The 25,637-nt window shown below is 49.7% G+C and overlaps 5 protein-coding genes across 5 annotated transcripts; 3 read left to right on the top strand and 2 right to left on the bottom strand.

The window, feature by feature from the left end:
- Positions 1-269: 269 nt before the first annotated feature.
- FMAN_02957 (uncharacterized protein) lies at positions 270-1,964 on the bottom strand (the record flags this gene model as incomplete). Its single annotated transcript, XM_041831713.1, has 5 exons — positions 270-707; positions 762-881; positions 936-1,028; positions 1,083-1,374; positions 1,732-1,964. The coding sequence occupies 5 exons, from the start codon at positions 1,962-1,964 to the stop codon at positions 270-272; spliced, it is 1,176 nt and encodes a 391-aa protein (XP_041682249.1).
- A 2,618-nt stretch (positions 1,965-4,582) lies between these two features.
- FMAN_02956 (related to NADPH-ferrihemoprotein reductase and mammalian nitric-oxide synthases) lies at positions 4,583-6,548 on the top strand (the record flags this gene model as incomplete). Its single annotated transcript, XM_041831712.1, has 4 exons — positions 4,583-4,723; positions 4,775-4,950; positions 5,002-5,100; positions 5,153-6,548. 4 exons carry the CDS (start codon positions 4,583-4,585, stop codon positions 6,546-6,548), a joined length of 1,812 nt encoding a protein of 603 aa, XP_041682248.1.
- Positions 6,549-6,963: 415 nt separating this feature from the next.
- On the bottom strand, positions 6,964-9,715 carry FMAN_02955 (uncharacterized protein; the record flags this gene model as incomplete). The annotated part of the gene is made up of 4 exons (XM_041831711.1): positions 6,964-8,933; positions 8,985-9,341; positions 9,445-9,572; positions 9,624-9,715. The coding sequence occupies 4 exons, from the start codon at positions 9,713-9,715 to the stop codon at positions 6,964-6,966; spliced, it is 2,547 nt and encodes an 848-aa protein (XP_041682247.1).
- A 2,249-nt stretch (positions 9,716-11,964) lies between these two features.
- On the top strand, positions 11,965-14,463 carry FMAN_02954 (uncharacterized protein; the record flags this gene model as incomplete). The annotated part of the gene is made up of 2 exons (XM_041831710.1): positions 11,965-12,040; positions 12,242-14,463. 2 exons carry the CDS (start codon positions 11,965-11,967, stop codon positions 14,461-14,463), a joined length of 2,298 nt encoding a protein of 765 aa, XP_041682246.1.
- A 1,463-nt stretch (positions 14,464-15,926) lies between these two features.
- FMAN_02953 (uncharacterized protein) lies at positions 15,927-19,358 on the top strand (the record flags this gene model as incomplete). Its single annotated transcript, XM_041831709.1, has 2 exons — positions 15,927-16,319; positions 16,380-19,358. 2 exons carry the CDS (start codon positions 15,927-15,929, stop codon positions 19,356-19,358), a joined length of 3,372 nt encoding a protein of 1,123 aa, XP_041682245.1.
- Positions 19,359-25,637: the final 6,279 nt, after the last annotated feature.

The following is a 25,637-nucleotide window of genomic DNA, read 5'->3' as shown; positions in this document are numbered from 1 at the left end:
TTGTGTCCCGATCATGGAAATATTAAGTGTTTGATGAGAAAAGTGATAAAGGCTGATAAGTAAACACCACCCGAGATTCATTGAAAGCTCGATTCGCTCTTGCTTACGTCCCCAAGATCCCGGCAAGGTCGAATACCTCATTCTTTCTTTTCATCGTTGTAGCGAGAATCTACCGTAAGAGAAATTCGTGAAAATCGCGTACCAAATCGTAAGTGTTATCATCGTGGCATACCTAGTTCATGCCCGTGAAATTCGTGCCAAGCCATAACTTAAGCAGTAGTGGCAGGGGTGGTAGAGGCGGGGGTAGCCTCAGTCTTGGTGGCAGCGGGAGCTGGGGCAGCGGCAGGAGTAGTAGCAGCCTCAGTAGCAGCAGCAGGGGCGGGTGCGGCGGCAGCAGGAGTAGCCTCAGTAGCAGGGGTAGCCTCCTTCTGGCCGTTGGTAGCATCACCTTCGTGCTGTTCCTCGTCGGTCTTGTCAGGGCTGTCGATAGCAACCTTGACGGCGATCTCACGGCCCTCAATCTCCTTTCCGTTCATCTCGTTAACAGCCTTCTGCTGGAGTTCCTCAGAGGCCAGAGTAACAAAGCCAAAGCCTCGGCCCTTACGAGCCTCGCCACGAGCCTGAAGCTTCTTGATCATGAATCGGGGGATGGGTCGGAGAGCAATCTTGGCGGAAGAAGGCTCATAAGCCTTGAAAAGCTCAATAAGCTACTATGGTGTCAGAAGACTGCATTGGAGACGACATAGGTCAGCTGTTCTCACCTTATCCTCAGTCAGGTCGTAAGGCAGGTTGGCAACCATGACCTTGGTCTTGGAAGGAATTCCATCAGCGGGAGGGCCCCGCTCACGGCGCTCACGCTGGGGGCGAGCTTGAGTCTTAGTCTTGGTGTTCGCGTCAGTGTTGATCTTGTTTGTGATGTCGGTCAATGGTAAAACCTCAGCGGTGGCAGGAGCCGCAGCTGCGGGGGCAGCTTCTTCAGTAGCGGCAACAGCCTCAGTAGTCTCTCCCTCCTTCTTCTCAGCACCCTCCTGTGGTATGGTCAGTACAACACTCGTGAATCATAGAACTGGAGAATGACTCACACGGCCAGCGCGGGCAGTGCGGCCTCCACGACCACGGCCACGTCCGCGGCCACGTCCCGAAGCTCGGCGACGAGAGCCCTCTGCACCAGAACCCTCACCGTTGGCACCCTCTGACTTCTCGCCAGCGGGCTCAGGCTTGCGAGCGAGCTGGACGGAAACCTTTCGCTCAAGGATCTCCTTGCCGGAGAGCTCCTCAATGGCACGCTCAGCCTCAGTGGGAGTGGACAGGTCGACGAAGGCGTAGCCGACAGGACGGTCGGTGCGGGGGTTCTTAGGAATCGAGACAGACTCACTAGTGGCGACAATGTTAGTACTTCTCAAGACGTATCCATGATGGGGTATGGAGCAACGGCTTTGGTGACGAAGAAGTGGACTCAATGAGGTAGCTACTGTTAGGAGCCACAACAGGTAGTAAGGACAGTAGCAAGGACAGTAGCTACCCATTTCCAATATAAGACTTCGTGATTAGGAAGGGGCTTCACGCGTGCCTGCCATCATTTGTCGTCATATGATGGCTAGGGAAGGCGCCCATCGCGATGACAAAGACACGTGTCTCCAGCTAGTCACTCATCGCATAAAACTCAGATGGCGAGACAAAGATAAAAGAAGTCGGGTAGGGAGATGATGATGAAGAGAAGATAGAACTTACACAAGATAGCTCTTGAAGAAGTCCTTCAACTCCCCCTCAGTTGTCGCATAGGCCAGGTTGCCAATGTAGAGGCGGCGGCCCTCAGCAGCGCTGGCCGAGGCGGCCTCGTTGGCGGCCGTCTTGTCATCGGCAGGCTTGTTGTTGAGTGAGGTATTGCTCAGAGTGTTTGCGACGTCATTAACGGCAGCATCCATGTTGTTGTTGGTGGTGGTGGTGGTGTTGGCGGCAGACATGATGGCGGTGGGTGGATGAGGTTGGTGGTTAGATTGATTATGACGTTCGAACTTGGACCTGTGGTGGAGGAGCGTTCGAAAACGATGGCTGCGAGTTGAACAGGTTGAACTCTGGTGCAATAAGGAGGAGTTTGATCAGGGTAGCTTCGTGCCCTAGAAACGAGGTTGAGATTAGACAGACGACGGTGCGTTGCGCGGAGACACAGGTGTTTGATGTTGTGATGGAGAGGAGAAAGGGAGGAAGTGAAGGCGACTGGTAGCGGAATCTGAAATATTTTTCTGGCCTTTGGGTTTGGGGGGGCACAGAGGGAAGGAGGAAGGGGGGTGTGGGCAGGGGTGTGGGCAGGTGAGGAGTTGTGGAAAGTGGAAAGTGGCCAGGGCTAGGGGGACGACGGTAGGCGTAAAGAGCGGAGGAAAGCTTAGTACAGGTCACGAAGGAAGGTACGAGAACCATGATCAGTTGGCGGCTACGACTCCACGTTGAAGTTTAGATGCCCATGTATCATCCACTGTGAATGGCGGTATTCAATACCTGAAAGCTTCGGGGAGAGCTTCAGTTTTGTGGGTTCTTTCTCGTTTGAGTGTTTACAGATCCTGGACACTTCGAGACCGCTTTCGGCCGGGGGAATGGTTTCCAGAGCCTGTATCAAACGCTCCTACCTGGATCCATGTGAGAAAGGTACGGAGTAGCTGTTTGAATGTTCAAGATGAACGATCTTGGCAGTAATTAGCAGTGAGAGAGAAGGGGTCACCCGTTTGAAGGAATTGTTCACATATTTTTACCTGCTTAATGCATGAATTGTGCCAATACTGTATGTACAGGATATTCATATTAGGGCCTGACGTGTGGGTGCTAGGTGCGGGCCAAGGATCATGTGCGTCACTCTACTATGTATATGTGCAGTATCGGTGTAGTTAAAGTGGTGCGGTAATGCTCTGTTGGCTACCTACTATCTTGATTGTAAAGTCAATATGAATAAAGGTTGGCTTTGTTTGAGCTGAGGCGCAAGTGAGTTGAAAGTTTCTCGGATGGTATGAATGACCTTGATTTCTAAAGGATACCTGGCGTAAAAACAGGAAAATAATAGAATGGTAAGAATGCGAGTTGTGTTCAGAGAATATCTCTTTCCTTTACTCTGACCGCTCATGTTGATATCCATGAATCGATATCACGGCCAAGAACAGTGGGGTGCCTGCTAGCCTCTCAGTGGCGTAGGTTTATGAGCAAGGACGACATCAGCGAATTAGCATGGCTTGGTGTGAATAGAAGAGAATATATGTTCACAATAGACAAATCAGCAGATTGGCAAAGCTATAGCAGTTATCGGGTTGTTATAATGCATATAGTCTTCTGTACTCCAAACTCTAGACTACATGAAAGGATCTAGATAATTCCAAGTCTCGAGAACTAGTAATATTATCTTTCTACCTTCGTAGGTAATAAGTTTTAAAATGCTTTCGTATACAGAAATACAAAATCTACTATTCAAATAACTTTATCATTGACAGTCCAACATATAAAACTACCGATCCTGGGCGTCCCCATACGAAGCACCGCAGTCTGGAAGTTTTCTCGTTCCTTTAAACCCCAACGCCCTTTGCTATCTAGATAAAGATTCTCGAACTGCCTGATAATCACAGCATAGGCTCACGAAGTTGCTTGGTTGCCTGCACGGCGGAAATTGCATACCCTGGATAATTTCACAGCCTGACAGCCTACCTAGACAGCTTATCGAGTCACACGTCTGAGTGAGCCCCCTGACTGGGTCGATTCACCCCCTTTGCAAGCCCCTTTTACATGGCGGGAGCCAAATGACCAGGGCATCATCGATCATTACCAGCTCCCACCAATAATTACACGAGAAGAGGTGAGCTACCTATTCTATTCTTACATCCATGTTTGTAGTGCACACCTGCCATGCTCATGATCCCTCCATGCCCGGCAGCTCGGATCCAATGCTGCCCTGCAAGCCAGGGTTAGGATTGTGTTTCTCAAGTCCCCGAAAGCCAAGCCAGCTCCTTACTCCACAGCTTCTTCTTCTAGAACTTGTCCGTTGTCAATGCGTTTGAACATGACAACTGTTTTAGGAAATGTTTCCTTTGGTTTGCGGTTTGCTGTCAATCTTCAATAAAGACGTTGGGCCAGGCGTATATAGACTCCCAGCATTGTTTACATAAGAAGCGCTATGCAAATTGTTGTCCATGTTATAAATTGACCTACGCAAAAATCCATCAAAATTTGTGTAACAAATGGGCATCAGCAATTGACCATGAATAGTTTGCTTGGGCTCTGAACAAACAACAATAGATATTTTTGTAGAACATGGCCCTGAATGACACACGCCGTGCGTAACAAGATGTTCATCCAATCTCGACCATCGTGAACAAACGCTGTATCATTCGGGATTCCATTCCTATTGATCAATCAGTCCCCAGATTGATAAGATCCCGAAGCACAATAGATTCCTCGCCCCGCCATCGGCCATCCGCTAACCGGCGCTAACTCTGACGCAAACCATCCCACTAAACAACCTCAACCTGCGAGACTGGACCCCGGCTTAATTATCTGTACTCTTTACTCCCAAACGCCTACATACCTCACCTCTCGGTCAGTCACTATGGCCGCTCACGATAGGAGCGTGCTCGTCCTGTACGGGTCCGAGACGGGTAATGCCCAGGACATGGCAGAAGAGTTGGGGCGAATATGTCAAAGACTGCATTTTGAAAGTCGTGTTGAAGAACTCGACGCAGTAGATTTAGTAGGCCATATAGCTCCTTCATTGATCATCATTACTGACTCCCTAAACTAGAATGCACTGCTTCAGCCTGACTTCGTATTATTCGTCATATCAACCACTGGCCAAGGAGATATGCCTCATAACTCACTGGTCTTCTGGAAAAAGCTTCTTCGGAAGAAACTACCACCAGGTTGCTTAGCTTCAGTCAAGTATACAACTTTTGGGCTCGGAGATAGTACTTACGTCAAGTCAGTCATTGAGGGTGTTCGATGTCGTTCACTATAGCTTATACAGTACAGGTTTAATTGGGCAGCTCGCAAGCTCAACAGGCGTCTTGATCAACTTGGTGCTACAACTTTCTTTGATCCCTTTGAGGCGGACGAACAATTTCCAGACGGGTCAGTAATTATCGTTATAAATCGCTAGTGAAGTAGCTAATGTTGTGGATAGTATTGATGGAAGTTTTGTGCGTTGGGGTGAGCGACTCTACAACCACTTACTTGAACACCATCCCCCCCCTACTGGACTTGAGCCTATCCCTGATGATGTTATTCTTCCCGCTAAATGGTCTCTGGAGAGTTCTCTCAGTAGCTCTTCAATAAGCAACGGCCACACGTCTCCGATAATTTCCAACCTCCCTCCCTCTTCACCTCTCCCTATCCCTAACGGTTGGAACGCAACTTTGGTTGGAAACGACAGACTCACCCCAGAGAAGCACTGGCAAGATGTCCGCCTCATCTCTTTCGACATTCCACATCGTGATGGAGATAAGTTGTCTTGCGTCCCTGGAGATTGCCTAACCATCTACCCGAAAAACTTCCCTCAAGACGTCCAGAAGCTCATCACCCTCATGGGCTGGGAAGAGGTGGCCGACAAGACCCTTGACCTCTCATTATGCGAATCTCTTCCTACGAACCTCTATATAGACCCCAAATGCACATTGAGAGAGCTCCTTTTGAACAATATCGACTTCACTGCAATCCCACGGAGATCATTCCTCAAGAGCATGTCTTACTTCTCCACCAATTCCGACCACAAGGAGCGGCTTCTCGAGTTCACCATGACTGAGTACCTAGATGAATATTTCGACTACGCAACTAGGTCAAGGCGATCTATTCTCGAGGTCTTGGAGGAGTTCACATCTGTCAAACTACCTGCCGAGCGTCTCTTCGATATTTTCCCAATTATCCGTGGACGAGACTTTAGCATTGCCAATGGTGGCGAGCATCAAAATCATCCGACAGACAAGGACAAGACTCGTATCGAGCTTCTTGTCGCTCTAGTCAAATACAAAACTGTCCTCCGCAAACCTCGCGAGGGCCTCTGCTCTCGTTATCTCGATAACATTCCCTTGGACTCCATCCTTGCTGTCACACGCAAGCCAGTCCTCTCACCCATTCATGGCCTACAGAATGCCCGACGGCCTCTAGTTGCCATCGCCACAGGCACAGGCCTTGCCCCAATACGCGCCCTTATTCACGAGCGCCTCACGCACCCCTCACCAGGACCGATGCATCTCTTCTTTGGGAACCGCAACCGTGGGGCCGATTATTTCTTCGAGCAAGAGCTTGACGCCACCGTGCGCGAGGGACACCTCAATGTATTTTTAGCGTTCTCGCGTGATCAGCGAAATAAGATATATGTTCAGGATAGGCTACGCGAGGAGGCCAAGAGAATCGAAGAGGTAATCCTCAACAATGGAATATTCTGCGTCTGTGGTGGCTCGACCAAGATGGCGGATGCGGCTAAGAAGGCAGTGTTTGACCCCTTCTCGGAGGACGTAAAGGATACAGAGGAACGCAGGAAGATTCTGGCAGCGTTGACATGGTGGCAGGAGATCTGGTAAGAAATTCTCAGTAGAAAATATAGGTAGTGCATACTTTAGACATCAAGCCAGCATACAACAATAACAGGAGCACATAATAAGCGTATCATTATATGTTTGATTATAAATTGAATAAGAACTGTCCTTCTCTTTGGTATTTGAGACCGACATATCAAGACAAATCATAACGCTCGCTGATGCAAATTTGACAAAGAAAACGTTACGCCAGTCTCAATGGACTAGAGTTTTGACCAGTCTGAGCCAGATATGGCTCTGGCAATCTGTGGCACTACTTAAATCAGTTGGAAATCGCGCTGTCCACGGCCGATACCAGGCCAGAACGTAGACCCCGTTCCTTTCATGTTTCTCGTCAACAAAGCCAGAATTTCCTGCTAGCCTGATCATTATGAGATTACGGCGCGCGGCAACTAGCTTATTACTCCCAGCTATACCGTCTTTCAGCCAGTTGCGGTACATGAACCAAATCCTCACCAGGATTGATGCGCTCTCGGCTTTGTGAAATACCAGACTGGTCTGTCGAAGGACTTTGTGGGGGATCTTCTATCATAGCATTCACGGATGAGCCGTTTGTACCTAGATCCAAACGCCTTGATGATCCTTCTGCGCTTCGTCTTTCCTCATCGACAGTGAAGTTACTTCCCAGAGTATCAACAGAGCCGTGCCGATGTGAGGACTCATCAGTGGCTTGATAGTCCTCATCTGATAGAATTTGCGGAGCGGCGTGGCGGGAGAAGCGCGTGTTCTTGGGCAGTGCCCCAAGAAATACAACCTTTGAGGGATCAATGGGTGTCCGTTGAACTGCTCGCTGTTGTAGCTCATTCGATGGCTTCGATGAAGAAGAGTGAGGTTCACGGTCTGAATGAGTTCCGCCCATTGCCATGGAGTTAATGGTATGGTGGTCCGAAGTGGGAGAAAGGGGTGACTGTGGTAATGAAATACTGTCGGTAGTTGGCGATACTGGTATAGTAGTTGGAGAAGGTGCCTCGATGGGACGGCCATTCGCATCGAAGCCCGGGGTCAGTGGAGATGGCAGCGGTATCGAGTTTGTATTCGTGCCCCCTTGTTGTGTTGTTTTTAGAGATGCCGATGGCGATAGTTGTAGGGCCACAGGCGGACCATTTGTTGGGTCTGGTTGGTATATCGCTTTCTCTGCGGGTATCTCCGTCCCATCAGCAGGGGGAGTATATGTTGGGACTGGTCCCTGGAGTTGTTTCTCCAATTTCCTCCGGGCTATCTCGTAGGCAGTCATGTTATGTGTGCTGTCGGTACCCATCTCCGTGTCATCATTCCATGACATGCCATCGTCGCCATCGAGTTCTGCTACTGGAAGTGGTGCTGACATCTCGTGGATTTGAGTATCGGGAGCTTCAGCAACCTTTTCTCTATCATTGGTGCCATCTCCTGCTTGCAGAGTCGAGGATTTTCGTCCGAGAATTTTCGAAAACAATATAACCAAAGGGGATTTGGGTGATCGCGATCCGCTATTTGGCGTAAGGTCCTGATCCTCTGCTGGCGGGTTATTTCCTTTGGCTGCTCGCTTGCGCTTGCGTCGAAAGTACAACCACATAAACAAGATTGCTGCACAGACGACGAAGACACCCAACCCAACACCCACTCCTATTCCAATTACCTGTCCATCTGAGAGCCCACCTTCATCCTCTGCATATGGTGGAGGATAGGGACTGTTGTCAGACTGTTCGATGGCAGTCAGTTCCGAGTTTGTCGATGGCTCGTCTGGGAAAAGAGCTTGGTGGATTGAGAAGACGCCCTCGTCATACTTGGTTATGAGGTAGGACTCCTGTAGAAAAGAACGGCCTAGTATGTAGGAGCCGCTGTTCTTCGCCTTTCGTAGCATAAAGTAGGGGATTGCGGGATCGCCATATTGAATCGTATCAGGCATGAAAGGGTATTGCAGCAAGCCCACAAAGGCTCTCAAAGGTATGGTAATATTGACAATACCTGGTACATTGTAAGGGTCGCCAAAGTTATCGTTATCGTCAAAGCTTGAAAGTACAAAGGTAAGTTCAAATGACGCGTCATTTGTATAATCACGATATTGATCGTCACTTATGGTGTAGAGTTCGAAGGTACTGTTATACGTCAAGTTAAGAGCTTGGGCAAATTGGTCGCAGGCCTCGTCTGGTAGCCACAGGTAGGGGGTGCTGCTATCAATGATGGCGAAGAAAGATGAGTTCCATTGGGAGAGCAAAGGTTGTTGAGATTCCCAAGAACTAGGAACATCTTGGCCTTCGGCTGGCGTGATCTGAATGCCACGGACCATAGGGCGCTCCAGGTTGTCTTCCTGGCTGAGTGTGAAGACGTTATCATGTTTTTTAAACCTTGGCGTTTCGACGCCTCCAAGAGTCAAGGATACAGGTGTATTTCCTAGCTATGTTAGCGATCTCGACGACAGAGGTTGCATAAAGGGCAGCATACTGTAGTATGCTCCAGCTGTATATCCGAAGCTGTAACTTGGAATCAGTCCATACGTTCCAACTGCTTGTGTCAATGGCGAATCCGCCACAGTGCCATTGAAGTTACTCTGTGTGATCCCCAAACCGAAGAGACCGTTCAAGTAATTGGTCGTGTTTATGGTTGCTATTAGCACACCGTCCATGGTATATGGATCGTCACTGAGAGGGCTTTGCGAGCTGATGACATCGCGCCCGTAGTTGCCATTCCCATCGTAACCGAGGTAGTTTAACCCTAACTGCCATGTGCCTAGGGGGCTCCAACCGCTAGATTCTTGAGGGTTATAGATGCCTCCGCGAGCGGCAATACAGTGAGGCTCCTCTGTTAGAGTGTTAATAACAGATCCAGAGTAGAAAGGTATCAACGACTCCTTGGCTTTGAGCAGCCAAGCTGAAGAACGAACGACCAGGTGAGGAAAACATACTGGGTAGACATCCTCCCGGTCCAATGGCCCAGAATTCGGAGAGAGCCGTGCTCACCAGAACCTCAATGGCCTGTGAGTTTGAACCCAGAGAAAATGAGATGGTAGACCAATTGCCATCGCTTCCAGTCCTATCTTGTGTATTAACATCGACTGCAACAAGAAAGGACCAAACAACGTACCAGCCACCAGAAGGCAACAGAACAGGTGAAGGATCACGGGCTTGTGCGATTTGCACGAGAAAGAAGTACGATCCAAGGATGATTGACAGCATCTCGAGTCTGGCAGAGAGATGTGAGAAAGCCTGTTGTTCTGGACCTTCGCCAGAAAGGTCATCCTAGGTTCGAAGCAAACATCAAATGAGATTTCGTGAGCCGATAGAGTGGAGGTGACCGCAATGCGGCACATTCAACGTCGCGATTCACACCAAACAACGATCCCAGTGTCTAGTCAAGGGTGCGCAGTGCGGTTAACCTCTAACAACAGCAGAGCGACAGGGAGCCCGATCCTTCTTGATGATGGCCACAATTGTTCAACGCCGGCACGGAACAATGATTCGTTGAAGATGCCAAGGCCGGATAAGAGCGTAAACCAGTGAGTTTGGTGACAATGGAACTGAGAGTTTGTTGGAGTAGTCAGGGCGAGGCGACTGAAGATTAACGAGTTCTGGCCTTGTGCCCCTTCTCAGTGGCCTTAGACTGAAAAGAAAGCCACAGAGTAGCGTTACATGGCTTTGGCCATTTCTAGCTTGGCTTGGCCCCCAAAGCTATGGTGCGGAGCGCGGAGTGTTCCTTGGCGTTCACTAGGCCATCCCGAAGAGGTCGCAGGGGTAATTTGTTCATTATTGGCTGAGGTGAACAACCTTATCATCCCGAGGAGTTCCATCTCGAATACATAGCATCCACGAGGGGAACTTCCGGTCTTTTCAAGTTGTATTGCCATTAGAACTTGCCGATGCTGATGAGCTTCAAGATGTTGTTGCACCATGACTAGCTGTCTGTTGCTCTACGTTGCTCGATTGTATCATGAAGTGTTATCGTGGCACCTTTGAAGGGAAACAAAATATATTTTGGGGCTTTGAGATTCTAGAAACGATCCTTGCCCCTGTCAACAAAGGGCCTCGATCCGTCTGACATTGCGAACTTGCGAGCATATGTACATACTCGGCGTAGAACCCTGACGCCGGCAAGTCGGTGGCTGGAAAGCGTTGCACGACTAGTAAGACCCTGGCTGCAGGTTGAACGATATCAATCAATACTGACAGGTCCCATCAATATCAACTTCGATCATAAACTGGTTACACCGAGTGCCCCCTCTGTGTGGTCAGCATAACATGTGAACGAAATTTTAAGCTACGGTTTAGGGTGCCTAGGCATCCGCACAATAAACCAGAGCTTATTTCACAATGGCAATTTCCGATGACCTGAAGATCTTAAAAACTGGACCCGAAAGTTGTTGTTGCCCGGTCGGATGTGAAAATTGCAAATACCGAGATTTTGCTTCTAATCCATCTTCTTCAGCTCCATGTGCCAGTGTCTCTTTTCAGCTCCATGTGGAAGGCCGAATGGATATCATTTGTTTGAATTTCAGCTGGAAGTAACTTGAGACATTATATTGAACCTGCGCAACTTTGAGTGTCCCACCGTTCCCACCGAAATGGATGTTTCCCGGCAGGTTGGGACTTGTGAGGTGGTAACACACTGAGTTTAACTTCTGCAGATTATCGCTGGCTCTTCCGATTTTTGCTTTTAGGATCTTCGTACGTCCAAGAGATGAAGTGAAACATGGATAAGTGATGACATGCCAAGGAGAAATGAAGGTTCTGGAGTGTCATGTTCTAGGCCAGGCCGAACAGAGTTGATAGACGCATTCACAAGTGAGTTTTCGCATAGGGTGAAGGCATCAGCCACATGCATTCTGGGCCTGTGGTGGGTGTCCATGCAGCACACAGTATAACTGTATGGAAGGGCAGGGCTGTTTGTGTGTCTCCCGCCACCAAAGAAAGTCCTCCGGAGCGCTATTCTACTGGAGCGAGGACAAAAGTCAGATCCAGGGATGAAACAATACAAGAAAGGAAGGCCCTGAGAGGCTAGTTAATAGGGTCGAGTCAATTAGCAGCCCCAGTTGACCTGAACTTACATGGTTCGTTCGCTTGCGCTTACGCCTTGGACGACGTAACCCCTTGTCACCATGCACTAGAGCCAGTTGTTAACTAGAGGCTGGCGGCTGGTTCATTAACCTTTGAGCCCCTCCCCAGTCATGCATCCGATCTTGTGATTGATTTTCTCCCCTAAGTTATTATCGACAACGTCGAAAGCAGTTGTGGCCATTGCGTGAAGAACCATCCATATAAGTGGCCGATGTGAGACCAACTTATCAGGCAAGGCCCAAATCACTCGTTTAGAGGCCTGCCCCAGTCGATTTGGTTTGGTGAGCTTGGATGACAGACAAAAGGAGCTCGAAACGACCAGGGCAACAGTTAATGCAGTACGGAGCACCCAGTCTATGTCCTATATCGACAATATGAGGGCGCAAGCTATTGGGCTGCTCTCAGTCGCAACCCTTGTTCCTTCTATTGTCGGCGTTGCTGTACCTCGAGGTAAGCCTGCGAATTGTCCCATCAGTGTTAATTATTGTGCATGTCCCTTGAAAGATGAAGAGACGGAAGAGAAGAATCGTGGCTAAAGATTACCTTGCCTATCAGCCCCATCCGAACCTAATCAGCCTCGGCGCTTTCCACTGAATGAAACGGCCATCGCGACTGCCCCAGACGGCAGTACCACTCGCTTATTATCGATAGCATCAACCCCAATAACACAAGTGGAAGAGGAATTTTCCTCTCTTCCTGACAAAGCATCTTCTACAGAGGCTTTCTTTCAAACGGCAGCAGAGACAAGCTCCGATGATTCTGCTGAGAGAGTGGCAATCACTTCACAGTTGGATCGTGTGGCCACTTCATCTCAGAGCACTCGAATCACTCTAGAAACTCATCTTCGATCTTTCTCGGAACCTTCAGCTTCACATTTCGTCCAGACCGCTCCCCAATCTGCTGCTCTGGTGAATGGAAACCCGCCAGATCACAATAGAGATTCAAGCTCTGTAGCAAATCAAGCCGATCTCCAGGCTTCGGCTCAAAGGAGACCAAACCAGGGATTTGCACATTCTTTTACACAAGCCGTGCCCAACAGTACCAAACTGGAAACGCGGACATGTGGGCCTGGCTACAAGTCTCCCTGCGGATGGATTCCCTCGGTTACTTCGAAGGGAAATGGGACTTACACGCCTGGACCATGGACGTCTGGTACATTGACGCTGATAGCACCAACGTCAGTGTTGCCGTGCACGACATTGCAGGATAACGAACCTTTCACCGAGTATTCCATTGTGTATACATCAACGATAACCTTCTTTGGAAACCGCAGTGATTACACGCCACCCTACCCTACTATCAGTACTCCCAACGTTTGCGACCCAGAGGCTCCAAGCCCATCATTCTCAAAGATTGTTCCATCTCATGGCTCCGAAGAGTCTGGAACATTCCCATTGCCAGGCTCTGGATTAACTAAGGAGCCCCCTCAAGCATGCTTACCGGGGAAATCTTGTGCTTCAGAAAAGCCTCCTGGTTGGTCGAATCCAACAGCCGTTCCTGGAGTGCCAGGTTTAACTATGTCAAGCTCGAGAATGACTGTTACTTTCATAACGACTGACAAGAATCCGGCTGTGGTATTCCCCACAGAACCGCCGCCGCACTTCGACCGACCGACTGGTGGAGGAGGTCTCCCTGTGAGTAACAAGCAACTGCCGCAGCCTTCCAAAGCGCCAGGCTCAAATCACCCAAATTCTTCCGGGGGGCACGGAAAGTCGAGTCCTCAGTCGGGCCCACAACCGGACGTGAAGCCGCGACCTTCGGCAGAATCTGGACCGAGACCAACATCAGGACCGCAGCCAGAAACCGAGCCGTCAGGGGGTCCACAGCCCCAATCACGGCCTGACACCGAACCTGAACCCCCTAGGAAATTTTTTGTGACTGCCAGAGGCCAAGAAGTCATTGTCAATGACAAGACCTTCTCCAGTCTCAGAGCAGATCAAACTACGACAGTCACTGTCGATTATGGAACATTTACAATTCGCCCAACAGAAGTGGTTGGTGAGGGAGCAACAGTTAGGAAACCGCAGCCTGTCGGTACTGTGATTTCCGTTGTCAGCCCTACAAGTGCGACTATTGGAAATATACCTGTTACTGTCTCGGGCACGGAAGCTATTGTTGGCGGCACGAGGCTCAAAATTCCTCTTGTGGGCACGACCACAAGGCTTAAGGTTCCTGTCGTCGGATCCAATACTATTGTGGAGGAGCGACAAGTTTCCATTGCGCCTGGTAGCGTGGTGATTGATGATGAAACACTCACATACCATGGGGTCGGTGGCCCTCAGACAGACGTGATAATTGAAGGTGGTGAGATGGTCACCGCAGTTGGAAAATCTCTGTTTGTCTTTCATTCTACGACTCTGACATATGGAACTGGCACCCCCGTGATAACGGAAAAAATCGATGACGACACTGTCACTGTTGGACCAGAAGGTGTTGTTGTTGATGGAACAACTCTAGGCGGGTCTGACGCTGAGCTCACTGACACTAAATATCGAATTGTTGGTGGAGCGACCATCACCAAAGTCAACCCTTCATACGCGATCATCGATGAAACGACCTTCACTGCCGGGCCTGGTGCCAAGAGTACAGCAAAAGAGGCCGGTGGTGAAACCATCACGATCGGGCCCAACGGTATCATCATTGGTACAATAACAGTAAAGTTCCCCTTCGGGGCTTCAACTGTAACCACCATCGAGGCGAAAGCAACAGCGTCTGACGAATTACCTGTTGCAACAGGAACCAGCAACAACAATGCCAAAGAGGATGGAAAGAGGATGAAAGAGGATGACAGCGGTGCGATTTTACGACGACCAGGTTTGGCAACAGGAATGACTGGTTTATGCATAGCGTTTGGCGTTTGGATTCTGTTTTGAACCTGGCATTGAACATGATTCGCCATATTAGGACCCTTTAGGAAACAGAATGGCTTCTGGCTTTTGGTTTGGCATGACAACAACTAGCATTACATGGAAGATTTGGAAATATGGATGAGAAACACGATATACGAGTATCTGGCCTGTAATTTATGAGAATTGACATTACATCGCCAAAGGTAGCATACATGCGAGTAATTACACATTGATCACAGCTCTGTATCAGATGATCCCGAAACTCCCCAAATGGATGCTTGAACATCCCATCTAATGAGCGTTATGTGTCATGAAACAGGACTGATTGGAATTCACGATTCACTATATCATGAGCCACGGCATCTAGATCACTGTTATGCAAAGCCTATATCTATCTGTAAGCTCGACACAATTCACGACAGGCTTGGCCCATTCTCCTCTGTACAGAGACCAGTCATAATACTACTCCGCATATATGAGTTACTGGAGTCCCGGCTAATTCTTTGTACACAACCAGCCCAGGGTCAGCTTTAGATAAAATCCTCTCCATGAGTCGCGGTTTAATTTTCCTGTGTATCCTGTTAAAATATCTGACATAACACAAGAAATCAGGAGTTTCAGACTCTATCTTCACTCCTTTGTGGGGAAGTCTGAGTGGCTAAAAGCTTAAATACACTTGTCATGGAAGACGACAAGCCAATCAAAGGCTGGCAGAAAATCGGATTTGGCAGAGCCAATTCAAATGACTAACTAATCAAGCTCGGGAAGTCCTAGGAAAATGGTTCAAGGCTGTTGAGGTAATGAAACTATCTTGCGATCTTTATTTGGTTTCGATGATTACAGAAGCTTGCTGCCTGGTATAAAACCCAATCCCCGTAGGGTAGGTAGATATTGCCTTACCCACGTGTGTACTAACTAGCACAGTAATGCTGACTTACACGCTGATGAAGAGATTCCAGTGTGTATTAAAAATTCTGACCACCGAGTTAAGTCGCAAGAGGCGAACTTGCTGTGGCTCCATCGCGAACACTCTCATGACTCACAGTATTCAAGTCAAAGCTCACCAGGCAGGCAACAATAGTCTCACCAAGGGAGATGATATAATGAGGAGAAAAAATAAAAACCAGAAAGATAATACATACACACGTTTCAATAACAGATTCTAATAACATCTTGCACTTCATCGAACACGATGTCTTATAGTGCTCGTCTATTGGCTCATCAGTGTATCAATAGTGTCTCGCGCCGGCTCATCATCGGCAAAGTTCAAGATCGGATACTCAACGCGCCGCGAGGCAAAAAAGGGACACTTCCCCTTGGAACGATCATCATCTCGACCAACACCTCATCTTCGCGACGAAACACCTTAACAGCGCACAAACAAGCTCCTCAACTGCTTCAACACCCTCGCCCCGGCATCCTAGACTGTGCAAATATCTCGTGCACGGTCAGCATCCTTTTCCCCCGAGTTCCAAGCCTTCAGCTATATGCAACAAGAGCCTCTCGAGAATACAGAACATTTGATTCACCGAGACAACCCCTATAAAGCCTCTCTCTCCCAGCATGGACCCCTTCACCATGACCCGCGTGGCCTTCTCCGAGTCTATTCCGGAGACTCAAGTGGCACTGAACCGGGCTCAGCACCGGCACTCCGCCGTGCCTCCGGCCATGACGTCGATACCGACTTACTTGATGAGGAGCTACGTCGACTGAGCTTGGGTGATCGCTCGACTGTTCGACCTTCAGCTCCTGGCCAGCGCATCTCTGAGTATGAAAATGCAATGACACCGCCTACTCCAAACAAGGCATTGGGCTTCAAGGTTATCAAGCGCTCCGACACCCCCTCTGATGGTGTGCAACTTGAAGACTTCCCAAACGGTGCGTCATACCATTGATCCTGATATTCCCCTACAGTATCCTAACTTGAGTTCAATTCAGAGATCTTGACACATATCCTTTCGCATCTTCACTCCGACTCGCACGCTGCAATCGCTCTCGTCTCCAAACGCTTTTATGCCCTCATCACCAGTTCCCATGCTTGGCGCATGGCCTTCCTACGATTCTTCCCAGGTCATGAAGCACTCGAGATCAAGAAAAATTTGGACATGTGGGCTCACAGCTCGCACGACCTGATACAGTCCGAGTCTCGTTATTTCACTCGTCTTACCCCCATGGCGTCATGGAGAAAGGAATACCTTTTGCGCACCCGCTTGATTAGAAGTCTGGCTCGTGGCAAACCGGGCGCATCCTTTGCCTCTGGAGGTATTGGCGCATCTGTTCGTACCGGGAAGAAAACTAGCGCTGTGTTGACGTACAACTCCAAGCTGCCATGGGCTGTCACAAATATTCACGCTGTCTTCACAAACGGAAAGAAACCACCAAAAGCCATCCACGGAGCTGCCGATCTGGGAGTAGCTTCAGTCAGTGACCCTACCAACGGAAGGATTGAGAAATGGGGATTCGTCGATCCTTTCAACTCAATGCAACTTGATGAGGTGTTCCCTAACCTTGTTCCCTTTGGTTTGGGAGAGGGCCCCGCAGCAACTCCCAACGTCCTCGATGTAAGCCAACCATATGGCGTTCTTGCAGGTGAAGGATTCCCGGGCGGTCGTCCCTACTACCGTCCTGTCAATGAGAACCGTGGACGATATCTTGGTGCGGATTCTGGTGTTGTTGACACATACCCTGATATCCCTAAGATACCAGAAATGTCCGAGTCAATGTGCAGTGTATGGTTGGCCAAATCGTCGAATGTGCCAACAAATACGCAGTCAATGATTGGGATGCTGACTGGCTCTACCCTTGGTGTCGTCACTTCATACGCCCTGGGAACCGACTCCGGACCGCAGCGATACCAACCTGGAGAAGTCACTGCGCGTTGGGTGCTTAGTCCTGGCGTTCCAATTATCTCTCTCAAGGTTGACGACAACTATAGCCAGAAGCGCAGGTCTTCAGCCAGGGTATGGATAGTTGCGCTCAATGCTCTGGGCGAGGTATTCTATCTGACTGAAACACCTACTGCACAAAACGCAACTAAGAGCGAAGATATCACCAAAAACGCTTGGTTCGCTGGACGCTCAGTTTACTGGCATCTATTGGACTCCACTCGACGTGTTGCTCGACCAGATGATTCGGACAAGAACGCCATCAAAGGCGCATACTCGCCTCGGTCGCCTTCCAATTCTATGAGCCTAAGTAAGAGTCAGTTGGCTGCTGAAGCACGAGAAATTGAAAAGTTCTTGCGCCAAAAGCCTGCACACTTCCGAAGGGTCTGTGAAGGATGGGATATGCAACGCAAGCTGGAGGTCGATTTCGCCAATGATGACGGCCATGGTGCTGGTGAAAACATATTTGTCATCGACTGTGGACTAGCCGAAAACCGCCCTGCACATATCCAGCGATACACTCGATCTCTAGTTCCTCAAGATGCTCAATCGTCATCAGTCTTGTTGGCTCCCATGCCTCCTGATGTCTCCGTCAGCGTCCAGCCGTCACTATTCGGGACTACTGCGGCAGAGGTATCACAGGGGCCCGATAAGAAGTTATCTCAATCCGTCACATCTACTTCAGTGTCATCACTGGATGTCATGTCCCATCTGCATGAGTGGGAGAGTTGCTCTTTCAGGCTGAAGGGTCAAAGTCATGCAGTGATCACTAGTGCCTCAATGGATCAATCTAGCACGTCAGTACTGACACTCAGTGAAGATCCTCTCCACTCGGCCGAGGAAGAGATTCCAGGCCGCAGATCTCGATTGCTTGCTGTCGGCACAGACGATGGGGCTGTACTTGTCTGGAACGCTCGTGAGGATGCTAAGGCTACGGGCATCAGTCCGGTGCGACAAATCCAGACTGACTCCCCAGAAGTGTCCTGCGTGGCACTCTCAGCTATGTATGTTGTCCATGGCGGCAGTGATGGACTGGTGCAAGCATGGGACCCCTTGGCATCAACATTGGATCCCGTTCGAACTCTCAACGCAAGGTCAAATGGACGGGTGCCTCGCCACATGGTCACAATGAACCCAACTCTTGACGAGTCGACTTACTCAGCAGTTGGTGCGATTTATCTTGACCCTGATCCAACCGTGCTTCGTGGAGTCGTTTCATTTGGTGCTTTTCTGAGGTACTGGGCGTACAGCTCTGCTAGTCACGCTTCAGGACGCAAGCGTCGGCTTAGACACTCTGATGTCCATGGCCGTCTGGCCAGTCGTCGTCAAGGCAGTGCAGTCATTGATTTTATCGCTGCTGAGGAGGCTGAAATCAAGAGGGAGAATGAGCAAAAGGCTCGAGAGCAGAACCGCCTGCGCAATCGCTTTGGCGTCGGCGCACTCGGCGACCTGACTGAAGAAGAGGCATTGCGGTATGCGCAGATGGTCTCCGAGGAAGCCTTCCTTTTCGAGGAACAACGTCGGACAAGCGACTCCGCTGCTGATGCCAGTCTGGATACGGCCTCGACATTCAGTGAGACCACTACTGTTGATACCGTCACCCCTGAGCCAAGTGTCTCGGACATGATAACTCCCCCGTCTGCCTCCACAGACAAGGTTGAGATAGCACCTGTCGAGGACGACTATGAACAACAGATTCAACAGGCAATCCGCCTTTCTCTGATGGAAGGCGTAAATGATAACCCCCCATCACCCCAAGCAGCGAGCTCCGGCGATTACGAATTCTCTCTGACATACAAATCCAAGTCTGGCAGGAAGAACAAGACATCTGGAACTGCGTCGCCTGGGCTTTTCAAGGCGGGGTCGTCAAACAATCTCGAGTCTAGGGACTATGACCTTGAACTTGCTTTGAAGTTGAGCCTGGAGGAGCAGGGTCTGTCAGCAATGGGCGCATCGTCGGACGTTCAGCGCGATGAGTTCCCAGCGCTGGAAACTGAGGGCGTGGGTAAAGGAAAAGGGGTACAGAGATGGTAATTGAGTGCATCTGCCGCATTATGTGCCTTGTTGTTCACAGCTTTACATTCGATGTCATGGGCCAAGACGGTACGTGTTGGTGCTATTAGCTTATCTTTTACTCAATTGATTTTTTTATCGGCATCTGTCCTTTCTCGCTTGAGCTCAATTCGTTGCTGAACGAGTCAACATCGTGATGATCATGAACCGTTCTAGCGAAATGGTTGATATCTCCTCAGAGATCTGCTAACTCGAGGCGACCGTCACGAGAAGCATTGCCCATTTTTTCAAATAAATCATAATGCCAAAGCACTTATCGCACATGTGTAGCATGAATGTGTCAAGGTTGGGGCGTGGTCAACGGTGTTTGTATCAGTTTTAGCTCTTAGGAGAGTGGAAGGTGTAGGGTAATGCTCTGAATCGCTCAATGCCACTATGCACCTCTAACAGTTAAGATTTTACGTGTGAACTGCGCGCTATCTCTACAGTATTACACACAGCAAGGTGATCTACTACTCCCAACATTTCTCACGTTCCTTGTCATCACAGAGGTCGGTATTACACTGATGGGCTTCTCGTCTGGGTGTACCAATGGACACTGAGCATACAAACACCTTCCTTGACCGGAATTCACCTGAACTAAAGTTCGTTTTGGAATTCTCACTAATAAAGAGCCACGAAGGCATGCCCCTGATATTAGTAGTTGCTCCGCGGGCGCAGTGTTAGTGGGAGCACCTAGAGGTCCCGGACCATCCGGCAGATGAGAACAGACCAGCTTGCGATTTTGCGGCCAAGGTCCTGTATGTAACTTGCTGTGGCTATTCTCCCCCAAGTAACATCCCCGATCAAAGGTATGTTGCTCGCATGTTCACGAATGTGTAGAATATGTCTCGGATGCTCCGACTCGCAGGAGCTATCACATGCTTGGAAGCAAACCCAAAACGACGTTCTGCAAGGAAAGACGAAATATACAATATCATATCATTACGCGTGGCATAGACAAAGAGCTCAAAACTTTGGTAGAGTGTAACGTTGCAACTTGAGCCAAACTCCTCCTCGGACCAACGTCCCGCTGCATGGAACTTTATAAGGGACCTGCATAACAAAGGCATCTCCAAGGGCCCAGTTTTTGCGGTTCAAAGATCCTGAGACTTGCGTGAACCGAGTCTCTATCCTCCGAGATATACTGGAGACTCGATGTTCCTGAGTTGCAGGCTCATCAGTCCCAGAGACGTGAGGAAGCCGCTATAACTCAGAACGAGACAACGGGACATCCGGCAGCGTTCCGAGCAACAGCGTTCAGGGCACGGTCCCTGATCATGGAGCCAATCTTGCACTCTAATAGAACTACTATCAGGAGGCATGAGAATAGTTAATCGCGGCTGGAGATGTGGTGTTCCGGCCGCGCTCTCCAGTTGCCGGATATTGGTGGCGGGGAGCGGATCCGCGGGACGGGATGGGCCGCAGCGCCACTGATGAAGTCGTAAAGGATCCAATTTTGAACGGACGTTTGCTTCATTGAGCGATGTTGTCGTAGATAATCTGCATGATCTCGACAGAGTATTCGTTCTATTGCCGCACCTGTTGACAATGGTACTTTGCTCGCCACGCAGTTGAATTAGACATCCCTGCTCAAGGACCTGGCCGTTATGACGAAGGTTTCTGCACTGTTGGCTCCGGGCTATTGGGTCATCAGGCCATGACACCAAGAACTCAAACTCGGGGATACTTAGCGTTGCAGCATGCAGCTACAATCCAATCCAGTGTTCTGCAGGCTTCAGACCAATGGGCAAAGCTGGCGTCTGGACCAGCGCCCACCGGTGCTGCAGCTCTCTGCGGATAACCGGCGACCGTATTTCGGCCGTAGTTATCATGGAGCGATGTAGCAACGATCAAATACATGAGGTCTTAGAAATGCTCAGGAAGGTAACAACCCCAGGCAGACCCGTCTTCGGGTGTCAATATGCCCGACGAGCGTCTTGCCGTTCCAGGGACTGTTTCCGACCCAAATCAGGCGCCTCCTCGCATGCTACCAAGAAAAGCGTATCAGGAGAACGGAGCAATGGTGAGCTTCTGGTCAATGCTGCCATGGATAACCAAGGGTCTCTGTCGCAACAGATGCATGCTTTTTACGGAGCACTAACTCTCATTTCTGTTCCTGTTAGCTCGCTCGGTTGCTTATGAAGGTACTCCGTACGCGAAACTATTTTCCTAAACCCTTGTAGGGGTCAAAGTTAATCCTTCGATAGGTATGGGTGGCCTTGAAGCTGATTGCCTGCCGCCATCAGTGACCCTGCCAGACTATCCGAAAACATTTTGATAGCCGATCCAGGGTTCACGGCCGAGAAGGATATCATTTTCCGTACTCCGCTCTAGCTGGCGGGCTGGCTGGCATTGGGCACTGTAATGTGTCTCGATCATTTTTTCCTCTCTTGACTTTTGGGAACGCCGCCGCCGCCGCCGCCGAACATTGGCAGGGGAATGTGTCTGATATTTGTGCTGAACTATACAGATACCGAGCTGAGGGGGAGTCACGACTCGTAAACAATGCAAACACAACCAATGCAAGGATTTTGCTCGAATGCAAATGATGAAAAGGCGTTCGCTGAAGTGGCCGGCAGAGGAGTTGGCCCCCCTCCTTGTCGCCCTCGCGACCTTACCTGATCCAGACTGTGTGCAAGACAGACATATGCGCCTGTACGTATGAATGAGACACGGAAGCGGTCAAGGCCTGCAACATTCCATTGACGTGGTCATATGGACCAAGCTGCTGGGAATTTGCTCAAGGTTTCCCGTCGACTTGTCTCAGGAACTGGAACCGGTCAGCTGGATATCATCATTTATTGGGAATGACTCAAGCCCCTTTACCAGGAAATGCAGATCAACGGCTGTCACTCGTCAGCATACACATCTCGTTCCGTCGATCGCGTTTGTTAGCATCACGATCGAGTTTTGATCCGTTGCTCGGACCTCCTTGTCACGCAGCAGTTCCCGTCTTCCAGATAAACTCCCGTCGTGCATTATGACAGCTAGTTACCGTTGGGACGGTTCGCGGAACATCATGAATATCTTGGATTAAGTTAGCACCAACCTTTCCATCTCCTGTCAGATCCTTCCACCCTCCTGACTCCCTCGAGAAAAGTATCCAATAGTTTCACTTCTCAAATGTCTCAAAACTAATAATATTTTCCCCGTCCAAGCTCCCCATTAGCCAAGAGAGCAGTGGCGGGTCGATCCACCAGGTTGGCACAGTCGTGGGCGGGTGCCAGCGGGTATCTTTAAGCTGCAGGACGGACGAGACTGAAAATCAGCTCATGGCGCTGGATGCAAGCAAGTCATGCTATGCAGCAGAAGACCACCATGAAAAGTGCTCAAGTTGTGAATCGTAGTACAGGAGCCAAGGGAGTTGTTGAGCGACCCATGAGCCCAACGGAGCAAAGCAAACTGATCCGCCTCCCCAACCAGAAAGTCTTTGACAGTTTGCGTTTATTTGTTTCAAACACGGCATTGAGCCGTGGAAATCGGTGGCCCACCTCTTAGTTGATGGAATGTTGCATCGAGCTACAGTGGCTCCGAGGGAGAAACCGTCGTGTCCCTGTTTCCCGGGTTGACGGTCCTATGAATGGCGCCTATCCACGGAAGGCATAAAATCTGATGCAGTATGGCATTTGACAAATGCGCTGTCCTTTCCCAGCGAGTCAGAATTGACACCAAGTCATACTGATATGACACATCATAATTGTTTGTTCGGAATTTCCCTTCCTTTTCTGCACTTCAAGTCTCGTTGTGGCAAGATCAGACAGGTCTGAGATTCCAGTCTTGGGATCATGTCTTTCTTGCACGCCAAACTTTATGATCACAAATCGCCAATAGGTAGTTCATAACTGCGATTCAGGGAGTGCAGTAACAACGCCAGGCGAAAATGTGCTTGGAGTCCAGCAAGGGGAGGCGGTATGGAACATCACTGCAGGCAGTCAGAAGTTAGTTAGAGCCCAACCATATGGGAACCCTTGCATCTGAGATGACCACCTGTATGTCGATACTGATGGTGCCAACGCCTAAACATCTGTGCCGGAATCGAGGCATACCGAAATCCATGTCCAATGAAGGCAGGAGAATTAAGAAACCCTTGCAATTGCAGGACGGTGCAAACTCTCCTGTGAAGGACGATGTGAGTATAGAACTCGAAGCAGCATAGGCATCATAAGCCCGCGGGATGATTATTTCCTCTTTGCATGAAGAGCTCTCGGCCTTTCATTTTCTTTAATGAGGATATGTCCCGGCAAGATTTTAAATAACTGATAGTACATGTACGGAGTAGGGTCTCCATGAATGGAGACTTGAGCTTCTTGGAGAGTGCAATGATGGACCGAATGAAACGTAGAAAAATCCAGGGGCCGCTCCGGGAGAGGAAGAGCTGGTCCGTCCACGGCACATTTTCCACGAACCACGGGTTGCCCATGTCAACTTTGGTCCTTGAGTAAAAGAAATTGAGGCGCAGTCTGGACTTTTTGCTGGCAGACTGGACAGCAAAGTATGTAATATCATAGTGTATGGAGTAGAGAATATATGAACTGGTTGGTAGTGGAAACCCAAGCGACGGTGATGAATGATGCCAGCCTGTGCGACGAAGTAATTGATTGATTGATTGATTGATTTCCAGTTGTCAATGACTGACCCTCTGCAAGCGAGCCGAGGTAGGTCCCAAAGCGACGGAGCGCTGACAAACAGAAGCTGTCAACGAACGAACCGTTACAACACAACGGGTGGATGAAAAGTGACACCTCACAAAGCTACTGCCAAGGCTCGTGGTGATAAGCTTGAAAACCCCCGTAAACTGATAAAGTGAGGTTCCTGAGAAGGGAAACGGGGTTGTCGATGCAGGGATGAGAGTGTTTTGATTGGGATCTCTTATTTTCAAGCCAGGGCGGGGTGTGTTGAATTGATGGATGATCTGACTGCCCTGGGGTTACCCTGAGCCCTGGAGGTTTTGGTGGGTTTTGGTCCCGCTAGTGTTCCACTACCAAATTCAAGGAACGGTAAATTGTCGGAGATGGACTTTTGGACAGTGCAACCTGGGTTCCTGCTATTCGGGACTGCTCCGGACATGGGGTGCTGGCCAATCATGCACGTTTATGGCTCCATGACTCTCTAGTGCATACCTAGTCTTGGGTTCATGAATCTTGTAGCAGTCGTGTTTCTGTTTCTGCTACCATTGGAAGGGCGATAATACCTTCAACCTCCGATATTCACCACTGAAATGTGAGACTGCTGTCTCTGGAACCATAAATCCCCTCTTTGTTGGGTATCAAGGCATTCTACAACCAGGTTCGCGGATGTCCCATGGATAAACGGTTTTCATGTGTGTGCGCCCTTACACAGGAATGCTGTGACACGCTTCATGTGCATGAGGCTTAAACTCAAGGCCCAGGTCATGGCTTACGTTTCACAGACGGCTGCATCATGGACCAAGTGCCGTGTTGACAATAGTATCATCAGATGGTCTTTCCTGGCTCACGGCTGGATTAGATTATAGCGCAGCCGCCACCAAACTCATGAGGTCAAGACGTGAGGAACGGGGCGCGTGGAAATAACGTGGGCGAAAGCAGCTATCCTGTCTGCGACTTTAAATGTTGCAGCAATTGCCTGATGATGATGATAATCCATTCCAGCTTTGCTGATGTGTGTATGGGGCATCGCACCGCCTCGTGCAACGCAACGCAATCGACAACGTTTGACTGGCAGGTTGACAACCGGGCCAACAAATTCAGGCTCTCAACGTGGCAGCTGGTGACCGCTGAAATGCTACCACAGTTCACAGTGCCGCAGTCTTGCCACCACCTGGCCGCTCCAGCTGGCCGCATCAGAGGCCATGGCATAGGCCAGAAGCTGGCTGTGAACCACTGGGCCACAATTTCAGTGAACCGACCAGCTGGAAGAGGGAAATACCACGGAGGTTGGACCTCGTTTGGAGGAGCAATACTGTGCTTACTGTGCTGGATCATGTACCCGCAGGGGTGTGATTCAGGTTAGATCCCCTGTGAGTATCCATCGTTCACACCACAATCTTTGCCTCTGACGGCAGAGCATGAGCCTCTCCCAGAAGGTAGAGCAAAAGGACCTGACCTGTTGCGCATTGCAGCGCATAGCATGGCACCTTTCCCTTCCCGTCCCCAGAATTCGAGCTACTGCGGTGTATGTACTGTAGTGATGCGTGGCCAGTGGCATGTCCTGTCGTGTCTTGGATTGTCTCCTGAAGAGGTCAAGCCTCCAAGGTCCGTCCTTGAACTAAGGCCTAGG

Source organism: Fusarium mangiferae, assembly GCF_900044065.1.
Source record: "Fusarium mangiferae strain MRC7560 genome assembly, contig: FMAN_scaffold006, whole genome shotgun sequence".
In the NCBI taxonomy this organism is placed as follows: domain Eukaryota; kingdom Fungi; phylum Ascomycota; class Sordariomycetes; order Hypocreales; family Nectriaceae; genus Fusarium; species Fusarium mangiferae.
This window is presented reverse-complemented; position numbering and strand designations above follow the sequence as displayed.